Here is a 15,557-nt window from a genome sequence, read left to right on the forward strand (position 1 = left end):
CATGCTGGAGCTGCTGTTTCTGCTTCTCTCAGAGGAAACGGGAACCAGAGTGGTGACCTTTACAGTGTGCTCAGTGTCAGGTTGCTGCATCGTCACCCTCAGCTAAAATCTCCCCCAAAAAGTTATTGGATGATTGCTTTGCAATTGCTTCTATTTAATAACCATGTCTACTGCAACCATTCATTTGAATGAAATGACTTATTCATTATTAAAAAGGTCAACTCGCATTGTGGTTTTTTTTTTTTTTTTTTTTATTCAGAGAAATGTGAATACATAAGTGGGAAAGCTGTTAGGGTCCAGTGTTACTGTGACACTCGCATGGCGACAGGATTATGTTAACACTGGATGGTATATGTTAAGAAGAAATTAAAGGTAAAATTGTTTTCTACCACCTTCAAATAAGCAACAACCCAAACCAAGTACAATATATATAATTTTTTAGAAAGAAAAGAGGTTTGTCAAAGTAAAGTTGTGATTTTCTTGTATTCTGGTTGGCTGTAAAACAATCACAGGAATGGTCTCTACAAAAGTACAAAGTCATGATAGGCACATATTTGTCACAAAAACCCTGGCAAAAGTAATAAACAGCAAATGTAAAGATATTTGACTTTTTGAAAAGGAAAAAAAGTCTTTAAAAGTGCAACATTTCATCTTTGTGTATGACAGTAAAAGCTCATAAATCCTCTGGTTCTCAAATACTTCTTTATCCAACTAACATATCATCACCAGTTATGACGAGTTTCTTGGTCATGCCGTTTTCTATAGTGAGGCCTTCTTCATCATCCTCATCCTCCTGAATAACAAAGAATAACAAGGGGTGAGAGTTTTGACTCCCCCACACATTCATAGAGCATTAAATGAGGCTGTTCTGCAGTCTGCACCCAGCCACGCTGGATCTGGCCTTTGATTTGACATTTGCACCCTTCACATACTAAATGTGGCTCATTAATAGTGTTATGTAATTAGTTCCACTTCTCAAGATTTCACAATTTTACACTGAGATTTCCAAAGAAAACCAAGTTAAACTTTTCTGAACACATTTCCTAGCTTCTCACAGCTTTTCATTAGGCACTAGTTTAAGTGTGAAAGGGCCTTTGTGTAGTTGTGTACCTCGTCTCTTTTTCTGTAGTCCTTTTCTGTGCTGCGGTAGGACACAACATGGATCAAGGTGTAGATCCTGGAAACAGAAGAACATAATTTGCCCCACACACAGATTCAGTGAAAAAAACATGTTACTTAAACCTGCAGGACAAGACTGAAGCACTATCAGAAGCTACAATCAACAGGCGCACACTGCACAGGCCCAACCTTTCTTGTCTTGTGTACCCCTTGAGCCTTTTTGTCATACCATGAGTACCCCTTCACTCATACGTGTTCATGATTCTCCAAAAGTACAATATAACACAACTGAATATTCAATGCAAGTCATTTTATTTCCTCGTCATAAATTGAACAATTAATATTCAGGCATTATCTTATTTAACTCAAATTAAACATGAAATTATGTTGCCTTCAAGGCAATAAAAATGATTAATATTAGAAATAATATTATAGTAAATATATTATTAATACTAATATATTATGATTATTTTGTTATTAATGAAAAATAATAGTTGAAATTAGAAAAAAAAACAGGAAGCAATAAAGATAATAAGTAATAGATGTAAATAAATACAAAACAAATAATTAACCTGCCTGTGCTATAAAAGGAGCTTCTTTGAATATGTCCCTTTTAAACAGGCATTTAAATTTGAAAAACAAGTCATGCGTACCATTTTATTAACGGACTTATGAAACGACTGAGAATATTTTTCATTATCTTGGAAATGAATTCTTAATTTTTCCACGTACCCCCTGCAATGTGCTCACGTACCCCTAGGGGTACGCATACCCCTGGGTGGGAAACAATGCTTTAGATGACATGTTAGAAAGTGGTAAAAAGGGTTTTTTGTTAACCTGGAAAACATTTATAATCATATTAATTATTTTTCCATGTGTGTTTACCTGTGATATAGCATGGCCAGAAACTGGATAAGGAGGAGTATGGCAAAAGACAACAGGAACATCAAACTGACCGGCTCCACCTGTCAGCATGAGAACAAAGTTACTGCTTTTAGTTCATGCATTTGTAAGGATGTAACTCTATTCAATTATAATTGCAATAGCATAATTAATCATGCAATACAATTATGATGTAATTATAAATGTAATTGTATTTTAAAAAAAAGTTGAGTTGTAATTGAGTACAGATGAGCTAATTGACTGTAATTGTAATTGGCATGACAATTCTATAAAGACTGTCAGTACCAAGGCATATAAATGATTTTTTAATTTTTTTTTTCTGAGATAAGGTGATCATAAGACCCTAAAAACTAGTGCAATGATGATAAGCACATTTAAACTGGGGTGAATATGTAGTAAGGCATGAAAAATGTGAAAAACACCCATATTTCCAAGGTAAGGCTATATTAACTTGGCATAAACATGGAATTTTTTTTTCCAAATTCTGAGATAAGATATAATGAGGCATAAAAATGGAAACATTTTGGAATTTTTTTTCTGGAAAAAAAGCCTAACAACAAGATAGCCAAAAAATGAGAAAAAAAATGAGATGATAATATATTTAGTGTATTTTGCAGCTGATTTAAGACATGGGTCAATCTGAGCCGTTTTCATTAAGAGATACAAACAGAAAGCTAACACAAGACCTCATAAAACCTCACCTTTTATGAGGTTATTTATTTCAGGCTCAGTAATTGTGACTATTTAAATTACTTTAATATTTGGGAATGATATAGTATTTGACTTTCAAGGGAAAAATAATAGTTGTTTGTAAAAAATGTTGGCCACCATCATCATATTTGAGATGTAATTGAACATGGATAATTTAAGACATAATCATAATTGAAAAATGTAATTGACCCCAACTCTGGTAACCACTGTCTCCCTGTCTGACCTTGAGGTATTCGTCTGATAGCGTTCCATTGGGATAGTATTTAGGAATCTTGATGCTGATGACGTCACTTCCAATGGCCTGCAGGAAAAACGTGGCCACCACCCAAAGCACGTTGACTATGAAATACAGAAAGACCGCCTGTAGGGGAGATGCAGAGTGGTTCAAGAACTATTTAGTATTTCACTTTATAGAAGATCATCAAATTCTGTTACTGCTTACCGTAATAGGCAAAATAAAAGAAAATAATTCAAAGCAGAGAAAAATAATTGTTGTGGAAAAATATATTCCTGACAAAGAGTTTGATTATTTTTCCTATTTGTGTTTGATCCTGTAGTTCCTGCCCTTTAAGGCATTCAAATCGGCCCACACAAGGAAGTCAAAATGACAGAGAAAACATTCATCTTTATGTAGGTCCCCAAATAATTCAGAAGTAGATATCTCAGTCCAGTATATGCAGGGGCTTGCAATTTTTCTACATCTTTATCACATGACTTATCACAGTTGTTGATAGAATGCTCCAGTTTTCTGAAACTTCTGCATTTTTTTTTAAATTATTATTATTTTTCTTTTAGAAACAATCCCACAAAAATTCCTAAATCTTTCAAAAATTGGTCCCATACTGTAATTATAGAACAGATCTGTCACTTATTGCTTTAATGTTGTCAGTGCCTTACATACTTTATATATCAGTTACAGCGGGAGTGCAAATTAAGACACAAAAATGTAAAAATCTGAAGCCCACTTTACAGTAGATCAAACTGTATTTTGGCCTGTGAAGGAAAATGAGTTTGACACCCCTACGTTAGTATGTCTGTTTTAATCTAATGCTGTGTTAGGGGAGGGATGTATTAGACAGAGACAGTTGTATTCATTCACTTTCATAAGTCCTAGAGAAAAACCTTAGGGAGAAACTCTGAATCGGAGAATCGGGGCTAAAGCTTGAAGACAGAGGAAATATCAGATGTCCTAAACCTTACAACAGTTATTTAAAAAAAAGTCATGAAAAAAACACATTGAAAACAATATAAGAAACAGCAAAGAGAACTCAGAAAGCGCAAACCTCTGCCAAATGCCAAATATCCTCTTTTCCAGGTATTGACAGTTATCAGTGATCCTGATCATAGTACCATGATCATCCACACTAAAGGATTCTATCTCCATTATTAACAATGCAGTATGGGCTGTTATTTGATCATTGAACCTCTACAGTTCTTTGGCATTCTTGGCAGTCAGATTTCTTAAAAAATAACTCTTTGTAGTCTTCTTTTTCTTAAAGGTTTGTCTGCTTTACTTTTTTATCAACACAAGCAAACATTTTGACTTATGGTTCTCAAAATAGAGACATTTAAACCTCAGACTTAATGAGAAACTGGGCCTACAACACTGTAAGTCAACATTTAAGTCAAAAGACTGAAAGCAGTTAGTGGACCTTGTTGCGGAGAGACTTGAGTTCTCTGGTGACTTCCTCTTGATGTCCTTTGGTGTCAACAATGGGTGTCAGGTAGCGTTCAATTAACTTGTGCCAAAAATCTGTTTCCCCCTAATTACAAAAAAACAAAAACACACATTTAAGCACTCAATGATGAAATGTCAGTTAAATTTATTAAACATCTTTTGATTAATAATAACACTATTAAACTGACTGATTCCATTACTATTGTCTCATCTACGGGCCTTGGAGAATAATAGCAACACTTGCCTCATCCAGTTTTGTCACCTGCGGTGCAGTGAGGGTTTTTACTATGGCATTCTGTACTCTCTTCTCTAATTTCTCCATCTTGTTGGTCTTGAGGATGTACCGGGCCTGAGAAAGTATTAGTTAATACATCAGTCAATAAGTTATTAATATAGTATATATTATACAGTATATTTGGAATAGTTCATATAGGGCCTGTACTACAAAGCTGGAGTAACTTGAAATTTGATAACACATGATCATGTGATTGTAAGACTCATAGTTAAAACATGATTTAAAAAAATAGTAAAAAGTGGTTAAAAAAACAGCTAAAGGGGGAATGCATTTCATATGTTAATTTTAGTAGTTAAAAACAGACCCTACTCATTTTTTTGTAAGCAATAAATTGTCAGATAACTATATGGTGCGATACTTTGATGTGCCACAAGGGGCGCATTGAACAGGAGTTAGGACGCCAAGGGGCAGAAGGGCAGAATAAACCCTGCAGCAGAGCAATACAAATGGAAAGCTCATCTCCGTCCCTTGTACTCTTTTCTCAGGTTTGTTAAAGGTTACAGAAGCACACAAAACAATGCTGGTGGTAGTTTACAACCTTAGCAATGTATGTGTGTAAATGTGAATGTTGTTAGAAGTTAATTTATGTTGTAAAGTGTGTTTGAAAGTGAATGCTAACATGCTAATGCTAGCGGAGATTTTCGGGCTACTTGCTAGAGTAACAATAAGGCAGTAGTTTAGTAGTAAATGTGTCCTTATAAATGAAAGTAGTACAGACAGTGAACATATAAACACCAAAGGTACAAGTGGTGAAAGTTAAAGGATACAGTTATATAGTTTTATGTTGTTCAAGTTTAATTACATGGGCTATCATTTTGAGTTATACAGGTAATATAAAAATAAACTGAATGGTAAATTACAGAAAAGAGAAAATGTAATTGTTTATTTTGATACATGCAAAAATAGAAACATTTTAGAATATTATTTGAGTTAGGCTGAAATAGATATTTGTAAATGTGTGATGTATTGTTAACACAGTCATTTTTGAATATTGTTTATTGAACTTTGTAAAATTTTATTAAACAAATTGTAAATGTGTTTAATTAAGAAGGGAGAATAAACCCTGCAGCAGAGCAATACAAATGGAAAGCTCATCTCCGTCCCTTGTACTCTTTTCTCAGGGTTTCCATTCGCACTCCTCTCGGGCACGGGAGGGGCAACATTTTGGGGGCTCGTCCGGGATGAATTCTGCGTTCTAAAGTGCAGCAAATCATCCAACATTGAACCTGTCATCAGATCCTAGATCGACACACCATTCACTGCAACAAAAATGGCGGCTCGTCTAGATTTGCAGCGCAACATCCAAAAGCAGTTGCACCAGCTAATCAACTCTGCTAAGGATGACTTGCTTCGCCAGTTGGCAGCCAGCATCAAGGACGAGGTGGAAGAAGACGCACCAGAGGGCGATGCATGTGCAATTGAGCTCTATGACTTCATCATGGCCGTTGTGAGAGGCGACAAGTTGAAAAGTCTGGAGGATGAAGGTATGTCCCGTCTGCTAATCTTCAACGACCTCATCGAGGAGCTGCAGCAGTCACCAGAAGCCATCGAAACAGAGCAAGGGCAGCCAGATGAAGCAGAGGAGATGCCTGGACCTCCAGTGGCGGCAGCAGTTGTGCAACTCAGGATGGACAGTCAACACTCCATCAGCAGTCAGGGCTCTGACGTAGTAAAGTTATCAGATGTTGCTGCTTTGCTTCCACGACGTGAATTTAAAGTGCACAGTGGACAAATATCTGACTCAGAGTCTGACGTTAGCTATGGTGTCCTTTGCAAACAGATTGATGAGGGTTTAGCTGAAAACTTCACTGAAAACGAGATAATCCGAGCTGTGTTAAGAATAATCCGACCCGGTACATTCAAAGATATGCTTTCGACAAAACACGATTTAACTGTAGGAGAGCTTAAGCGCTTTCTCAGAACACACTTAAAAGACAAAAGTAGTTCAGAGTTATTCCAGGAGCTCAGTAATGCAAAACAGCTTGATCGTGAAAGTCCACAGCAGTTCATGTACCGTTTAATGGGGTTAAAACAGCGTGTAGTGTTTTCATCACAGCAGAGTAACTCAGGTTTTCAGTATGACAAAAAGCTAGTCCAAGGCGTGTTTCTTCACTCACTTTACCAAGGCATAGGTGAAAAATATGCATATGTGAGAAGAGATTTAAAGGGACTGGTTAATAATAGCAGTGTAACAGATGATTACATTCTAGAGGTAATGACTAAATCAGTTCAGGAGGAGGTAGAGAGACAATCACGCATAGGTCAGACACATAGGACCAAGGTGTTGACTGTCAACGCCACTCACCCAGGGGAAAGAGAACAAGTAGTCCAGCCTGCAGCCGAAGTTAAAGCTACAGTTCTCCAGACCCAAGCAGAAGTGCAAGCCCAGCGCACAGCTATCCACGAACTGACTACTCATGTTGCGGCATTGACTAAAACTCTGGAAAAGGCTTTTACACCCACAGCAAGAGCTCCAGAGCCGGCGCAGACCGTCACAGTGAGCACCGTGCAGCCACCAAAGACGACCAAACCTTTTCGTAAGTGCCAATCCTGCATCACCGACGGACTTGATCGCTGCTATCACTGCTTTAAGTGTGGACAAGAAGGACACAGAGCTGTTGGCTGCCTGCTCAAAAGTATGTCATCGGGAAACGGGAAGAGGTCACTGGGGTGGGACCACCAGTGATCGCGACCACACCCAGAACAGCGTCCCATATCAAAGAACACCATCAGAAAAAGACTTTTACCAAGACCCACTCACCTGTGAAAAGAAGAAAAAGACAAGGTAATAGAGTAGCTAAGCTTATTGGAAAAAGATGTACACTTACCTGTTATCTTAATGGTGTAAAAACTGACATGCTTTTAGACAGCGGGGCCCAAGTAACCATCGTAACCAAATTGTGGCTCCAAAGTAATCTACCAGACACTCAGATTCAGTCTCTAGAAGATCTTTTGCCAAATGATCCTCTTAGAGTAACAGCAGCTAATGGGACGGATGTACCTTTTGATGGATGGGCCGAGCTGTTAGTTGAAATCAAAAGTCCTAACCATGGTGAAGTAGCCATCCAGGTACCAGTTTTAGTCAGTCAGAGCTGTGTTAGTGGTCTTCTTTTAGGCTTTAACGTGATCGAGGAGATCATTTTGGAAAGTCTTGAAAAACCAGGCAGTGTTAGCTTGAGTGATTTACTGGCTGAAGCTTTAAAATTACACAGACACACCGCAGAGACCATAGTATCAGTGATTAGTGAGAATCCAACTAAAGATCACATGATAAATGACACTGTCAGAGTTGGTAAAAGGGGTTTGACTATTCATAGTGGCCAAATCTGTGAGATTAGGTGTCATGTCAAGTCGAGACCACAGGGTGACACAGTCTTATTTGAACCTACATGGAAACCAGACTTACCAGAAGGCTTACAGTTGTTTCCTGCTTTAGTTAACGCACCCAATATCTCATCCAAAGCTATTAGAATACCAGTCAGTAACCAAAGTAAACATGACATTTTTCTGCCAGCAAGAACCATTTTAGGTCACATTGAGGAGATCACTGAGTGTAGGCCTGTAAATAATGGCTCAGCTACAGACAGTGAGACATTAATGTGTGCAGCTCAGGTGAACCAAACTAGTGACCCAGTTGGCAGTGGAGAACAGTCACAGGCCAAAGAAAAATGGCATCCTCCAGTTAACTTAGAGCATCTTGACCCAGAACAGCAAAAGATAGCGTGTGAAATGCTTTATGAGGAATCAGACATCTTTGCAAGAGAGGATGGGGACATAGGGTTAATTCCAGATCTTCAGCTAAAGATTAGTGTAGTGGATGACAACCCAGTCCAGAAATGTTACAACTCCATCCCTAAACCTCTCTACAAAGAAGTGAAGGACTATGTGCAAAACCTTTTGGACCAAGGGTGGATCCGCAAGTCAAAGTCCTCCTACTCCTCACCAGTGGTGTGCGTGAGGAAGAAAGACCAAAGTTTACGGCTCTGTGTGGATTTCCGAGGACTAAACAAAAAGACTATTGCCGATCGCCACCCACTGCCACGAATACAGGACTTGCTCGACAGTTTAGGTGGTCACTCATGGTTTTCCATCTTAGACCAAGGAAGCGCTTACCACCAAGGATTTGTCAGTGAAGAGTCCCGGCACCTTACAGCTTTCAGCACGCCGTGGGGGCTGTATGAATGGATCAGGATACCGTTTGGACTGACAAACGCACCTGCTGCATTTCAGAGGTGTATGGAGGGAGTGCTTGAGGGCGTTCGAGATGAATGCTGTGCTCCGTATCTTGATGATGTCCTGTGCTATTCAATGACATTTGAGGACCACGTAAACCACCTGAGACAAGTTCTGAGTCGCATGAGAGAACACGGAATCAAGTTGAGACCCACCAAATGTGAACTTTTCAAAAGAGAGGTTCGTTACCTGGGGCGCTTAGTGTCTGGAGACGGAGTAAAGATGGACCCACAGGACTTGAAAGCTGTTTTGGCACTTAGAGACAGAGAGCCACAAACTGTAGGAGATGTCAAGTCACTGTTAGGCTTCCTAGGTTACTATCGCTCCTTTATCCAAGATTTTTCACGTGTAGCCAAACCACTATTTGAGTTACTGCAGAAACAGAACACTGACACGAATGTTAGTAAGAACAAGACACAGAAAAGCAAAGGTAAACTCAGGAAAGGAGACAAAGGGCAGCTACCTTCTAAAACTCCTATTATATGGACTGACGAACACAAAAGGGTGGTAGCTAGGCTCATAGAGATTTTAATAAATCCCCCTGTCCTTGCTTACCCCAACTTTGACCTACCGTTTGTTCTTCACACCGATGCATCTAACGAAGGTTTAGGTGCAGTTTTATATCAGAGGCAGAACAACAAGCTTCGTGTTATCGGGTATGGTTCAAGAACGTTAACGCCAGCTGAGAGAAATTACCATCTTCACTCGGGCAAACTTGAGTTTTTGGCATTAAAGTGGGCTATATGCGACAAGTTTAGAGATTACCTGTATTACGTGCCCACATTCACCGTATATACAGATAACAACCCTCTAACATACGTTCTTAGCACTGCTAGACTTAACGCTGTTGGACACAGATGGGTGGGAGAGTTGGCTGATTTTCATTTTGATATTAAATACAGGCCAGGCAAAATGAATAGTGATGCCGATACATTGTCTCGTTACCCCTTAGAGCTACAGGAAAGTATGAATGACCACATAGGCAGCATCCCAGCCGAAATCGTGACAGCTGTGTGGCAAGGCAGCAAAGCAGTTCAGGAAGACGATGTGCCTTGGACCGCAGCTCTACAAGTGGATGACACCTGCATTGACGAAACACCGCAGGGGAATGTGCAAGGTTTTAAGCCAGCCGACTTGAAAACAGCACAACAAAAGGACACAGTGATAAAAGAAGTGATATCATTGAAAATGAGGAACTGGATTCCAAACGAGAAAGACAGAAAAAACATGACAAAGGAAACAAAAAGACTGCTATATGAATGGACAAAGTTAGAAGTGGAAAATGGACTTCTGTACAGGAAGACAGATAAACACAAACAGCTGGTCATTCCTGAAAAGTTGAAAATAGTCATATTAAAGTCACTACACAATGACATGTCTCATATTGGGGCTGAAAAAGTCACTCATCTTGCGAGGGAAAGGTTTTACTGGCCGAACATGCAACAGGAGATAGAGGACTATGTTAACAAAAAATGCTCCTGTATTAAACAAAAACGGCCCACTCTTCCGCAGCGAGCACCAATGGGACGCATTTCCACTAGCAGTCCTTTTGAACTTTTGTCCATAGACTATCTTCATTTAGAACAAAGTCAAGGCTATGAGTACATACTTGTGCTTGTAGATCACTTCACTAGATTTGCGCAAGCATATCCGACAAGAAACAAATCAGGGAAAACCGCAGCTGAGAAGATCTTTCATGATTTCATTCCTCGTTTTGGTTACCCTGATAAAATCCATCACGACCAAGGAAAAGAATTTGAGAACAGTTTATTTGGCAGGCTTGAGCATTTAGCTGGTATTGGACACTCTCGGACAACGCCATATCACCCACAGTGTAATCCGGTGGAGAGACTGAACCGTACAATACTGCAAATGCTGCGCACCTTGGAGGAAGAAAAAAAGAGTCAGTGGAAAGACCATCTCAACCATGTACTGCATGCATATAACTGTGCAAGGCATGAGTTCACTGGGTTCTCTCCATTTTTTCTTTTATATGGACGGCATCCGCGCTTACCTGTAGACTTACTGTTTCCTCCTCAGAAAGACACAGAGACAACTGACAGACAGGCGTATGCACAAAAATGGGCAGAGAGAATGCGTACTGCTTATGATATTGCAGAGAGAAATAGTGAAAAGTCCTCTGCAAAAGGAAAAAAACAATATGACAAGTCTGTCAGGGGTGTAGTTCTCCAGCCAGGGGACAGAGTGTTAGTCAGGAATCTATCAGAGAGAGGTGGGCCTGGCAAGTTGCGCTCGTACTGGGAACAGGTAGTGCACAGAGTAGTTGAAAGAGTTGATGAGGGACCAGTGTACAAGGTGCAAGCAGAAAAAGGCTCCAAAACACTACGTGTGCTACACCGAAACTTGTTGCTTCCTGTCAATGACCTACCTATTGAGAACATTCCAGCTCAAAGTCAAATCAAACAGACAAGTAAACAACAAACAAAGACGAAGACACCGGAAAACACTGAAGCGTTATGTGATTCAGTGGATGAAGACTACACATACACACGTGTTCCTTGCTACAGACTAGTCAGGAGAGAACAGCCTGAGCAAAGTCATCCCTCTGACAAAAGACTAAATGCTACTGCTCGTGAGTTTCGCCCACCACCAGACATACAGGCACAAAGGCAAGAAGCACCGCCAACGATGGATACCGTACAGGACACGATTGATCCAGAACATCGAGCAGAGGAACAATCACCCGAGAGACCACCGGAGGTGCAGGCGCCACAAGAGGAGGAACATCCGGAGATCACCATCAGGAGATCTCAGCGGACCGCCAGGGCCAGAGAGATGTTCACCTATGATGCACTGGGACAGCCGACCTATCACCAGTGGCCTCCAAGCGTGAACTCTTTGATACCAGGTTACCCACTCCAAAGTACTGTTGTTCTTCCTTACTTTACTCAGCCATGTGTTGGTTATCCACAGGTGTATTAATTTGCTTTGTTGACGAATGTCTGGAGACATTTATAAAAGCAGGGGAGAGTGTAAGACTCATAGTTAAAACATGATTTAAAAAAATAGTAAAAAGTGGTTAAAAAAACAGCTAAAGGGGGAATGCATTTCATATGTTAATTTTAGTAGTTAAAAACAGACCCTACTCATTTTTTTGTAAGCAATAAATTGTCAGATAACTATATGGTGCGATACTTTGGAGGGGCAACATGATCAACACATGCTAATTGCTCATTTCTTGCCACACATAAAACATGCATATTTAACCTGCACATTGGAGGTTAAATGAATCTGTTCCCACAATTAAAATCTCTATTTTCTTCCAGAATAGTGTTTTTATTGGTTGAGTTATCTTACCAGGGATTTAAAACTTAAGGTTAGCCACAGGTGCAGGAAAGTTAATGGTCTGTAGATGTTGCAGGAGGTGAAGTTGGAAGGTGCCGAGTCATTTAGGTTACAACAAATTGTTATATATTTATTTTATTTGTAAGTAATCATTAATAGCCTCTGTAAAAAAATAACAACTCTTTATTTCAATTTTTTTTTTTTAAAGCTATAAGGAGCCATTGCAAAAGAGTCAAAGAGCCACATGAGGCTCCAGAGCCACAGGTTGCAGACCCCTGGTTTAGGTTATAACCCTGTATCGCAACAATTTTTAGGGTTAGGGTTAGGTTTACGGTTAGGTTTAGTCTTAGTCACATGACCTAAATTGGCCAATGAGGGGCGCTGTGTACGGATAGAATGTCAGTATATTGATATGGCAACCGTACGGATAGCCACTGCCTGTAGGAAACGTACATTTTTATAGGATGGACTGACATATATTAGTCAGCGGGTGCTTTCAAACTGATAAATTAATTAATAGATTCATTATTTCATGTATTCTGTGGCCACGTGGAGAGCCTCAGTGCCGTATGATTATACAGGCTGTAAAAAATACAAATATTGTCCACCTTATGGCGTAGGCTGAGCTGTATAAACGCAGCATCAGAGCCACAGACAAGGTCTGTGCCTTAATAAAGTGAAACTGATAATAGTGTCGCAAAAATTAAGTTTTTACAGTTTTTCAATTCCTGCGTTCCTTCCTTTCTGCTTTTGCTGCAGCAACAGTGTTGTTTTTGTTCTGAATTATGATTTTAATTATTCATATATTTAAACAATTACTCAGTCTCCACCCCATTCATGTGAACGCGTATGTCACCAGGCTGAAATCACTTAGGTTAAGTGAAAGTGTTGACTGCTTCGTAGTACAGCGTAGAGATATCCTGGTGGATATACTTATCCAGCTTCGTAGTACAGGCTCATAAAGTAAGGTAACTTTGAAAAACAAGTTTGTGTAAGTTTTTGACAAAAACAAGCACAACTATTTTAATCTGATTGGTTATCAAAGAGCAGACAATAAGGAAAAAGAATGAATCAGAGCCACAGGCTATCAGTGCTGACCTGCTTTGACAGTGAGTACTGTAACTCCTCCAGTTGGATTTCTGTCAAGATATCTTCAGGCCCGACCCCAACGAGCTGCCCTCTGAGTGTCTCCGTTAACATCTGGACCAACTCTTCACACACATCATCCTGGTGTTTGTTACGAAGTGTGTATCTATTCAAAACCAAACCAAAAACATCCTAATCACTGTACAGAGAGTGTTGTTCTATCGGCGACGTCGAGTTGCAACAACACAATGATAAACAAATACGCAAATAAAGGCTTCTGGAGTTTGTTCCTGTACAAGGACTTTTATGTGAACACACACTTTAGTCTACTTACCAGATTATGATTTACATTTTTTCCAGAAATTAAATAAATGGAGGCAGTTCAGCTTTATACACTATTTCTTGATCAAAATTATTGTCAATCTCTGGATTAAAATATGGATTTATTGAGGATATAACCAGAATTATTTACCGTATTTGTTCTTGTAGATTTCTCTTCATGTTGGCATATGTGAGCTTCTTCAAAAACTCCTCCTTTACTGGGTGCACCCAGTCTACGCACACACACGCACACACGCACACACGCACACGCACACACTATATCAATGACTTAAATTCCATTGCCACATTCATCTCCTCTTCTGTACTTCTTGTCTCCATCCTTCTCACTCCTTATATCATAATATCACACTCACATTTTTGACACATTTATTTGTTTTAAAACTGTTTGTTATCCAAATAAAGATTTACATCAATACCTATAACTGTCATAATGTGAACAGGTTTGTGCACACACACACACACACACACACACACGCACGCGCACACACACACGCACGCACGCACGCACACACACACACACACACAACCCATTAAATGAGATGGAGTTGTTTACTATACCACGAACAGGAACTTCTTCCATTTCCTCTGAATGACCAAACAAAAGATCATCGTCGTCATCTCCAACTGATGTAATGATCGATATGTTGCTTTTCTCATCACTGGTAGAACTGTACACAGGAAGATACAAATCCTGCTGTAAATATGAGGTATTATGACATTCATGGATGATCTGATGTGTGTGATTTATTCCCCCAAAAATAATTATTCCAAGTGCAATGTATGAGTTGAAGAAGAGCCAAATAATGGAAACCTGATAATAGAGTCTGTGATGCTGCCTGTGGACCTCCTCCTACTGTGTCCATCAGCTGCAGGGCTCAGGGTCTCCTTTGTGGCGTTGGAGCTGCACGGCCCATTCTGAGCCTCTGACCCAGAGAGTGTCTGCAGAGGAATGTCATTGGTGGTGGTTGTGAGGCACTGAACCTGCTGCGCAGGCTGACCTGTCATCTGTTGGAGGATCAGATTCTCTGATTCCTGGGTTATCTGTGGAACATCAGAATGAATGCTGTAAGCACAGAGCAGTTGGTCAGTCTCTGTGTACGTCTGTACCTGTAGCTTCATGTCCCAGCAGCACAGGTTGCAGTTTCGGTCACACAAAATGTTTTTGTTTTTCTTCACTTCTTTCTCTCCCCTGGCAGATCACACAACCACCAATCAGAAGAAGAAGAAGAAGAAGAAGAAGAAGAAACTTGACGTTTGGCACTGATAGGCAGCAAATTGAACAAATAATCACTAGATTGCGTGAGTGTCTCTCAATATAACGATTTTCTACAGTAATTTCATTAATTCAATTAAATTAAAGTACAATTTTAACTATCATTGTTTTATATAACATTGATCAGTGCTCTCTATTGCTGGCTATCATCTGTGACTCTAGTGATATTCAACATCTTTACCAGCAAACATTACAGTGTAGAAGCTTATCATTGATGTCATTTTAAAAAGAACACATTTTACACAAACTGTACATGAAACTCTACTTATTATATAAACATTTCTTGTCATGACTGGCAGATGAATGAAATACCTCTTTGGGTCTGTTGGTGGCAGTAAATAGCACAATAGGACCACCACTGTATTAGTCATTAGTTACATATGAAGTGTCAAATACATTGCTTTCGATGACTCAACTTAGACATGATCATTGGGTTTATGACTCATAAACACACAACACATTTCATTAATTACTTTCTGTGCAGATATACTGTATGTGACAGAATTAATTACTCAACATGAATTAAGATCATTTGAAACAATCATTCTCTATTATTGTTCATACAGCTGGTGGGGCTTGTTCCTTGTTTTCACAGGTCTTCTATTTCTATT

General features: G+C 39.4%; 1 protein-coding gene across 2 annotated transcripts in view; it reads right to left on the minus strand.

Moving 5' to 3' along the window:
- Positions 1 to 259: 259 nt before the first annotated feature.
- chs1 (chitin synthase 1) overlaps positions 260 to 15,557 on the minus strand; it is a 52,674-nt gene continuing 37,376 nt past the window's right edge. For both annotated transcript variants that reach the window (XM_028443050.1, XM_028443051.1), the window contains exons 26-36: positions 14,781 to 14,862; positions 14,485 to 14,714; positions 14,232 to 14,341; positions 13,804 to 13,885; positions 13,344 to 13,497; positions 4,656 to 4,760; positions 4,386 to 4,496; positions 2,957 to 3,094; positions 2,005 to 2,084; positions 1,111 to 1,177; positions 260 to 793 (exon numbers count right to left, since the gene is read on the minus strand). In XM_028443050.1, coding sequence (XP_028298851.1) covers positions 704 to 793; positions 1,111 to 1,177; positions 2,005 to 2,084; positions 2,957 to 3,094; positions 4,386 to 4,496; positions 4,656 to 4,760; positions 13,344 to 13,497; positions 13,804 to 13,885; positions 14,232 to 14,341; positions 14,485 to 14,714; positions 14,781 to 14,862 — 1,249 coding nt within the window. In that variant the 3' untranslated portion in view covers positions 260 to 703. The remainder of the gene's footprint in view (positions 794 to 1,110; positions 1,178 to 2,004; positions 2,085 to 2,956; positions 3,095 to 4,385; positions 4,497 to 4,655; positions 4,761 to 13,343; positions 13,498 to 13,803; positions 13,886 to 14,231; positions 14,342 to 14,484; positions 14,715 to 14,780; positions 14,863 to 15,557) is intronic.

The sequence above is a fragment of the Gouania willdenowi genome, chromosome 3 (genome assembly GCF_900634775.1).
Source record: "Gouania willdenowi chromosome 3, fGouWil2.1, whole genome shotgun sequence".
Taxonomy (NCBI): domain Eukaryota; kingdom Metazoa; phylum Chordata; class Actinopteri; order Blenniiformes; family Gobiesocidae; genus Gouania; species Gouania willdenowi.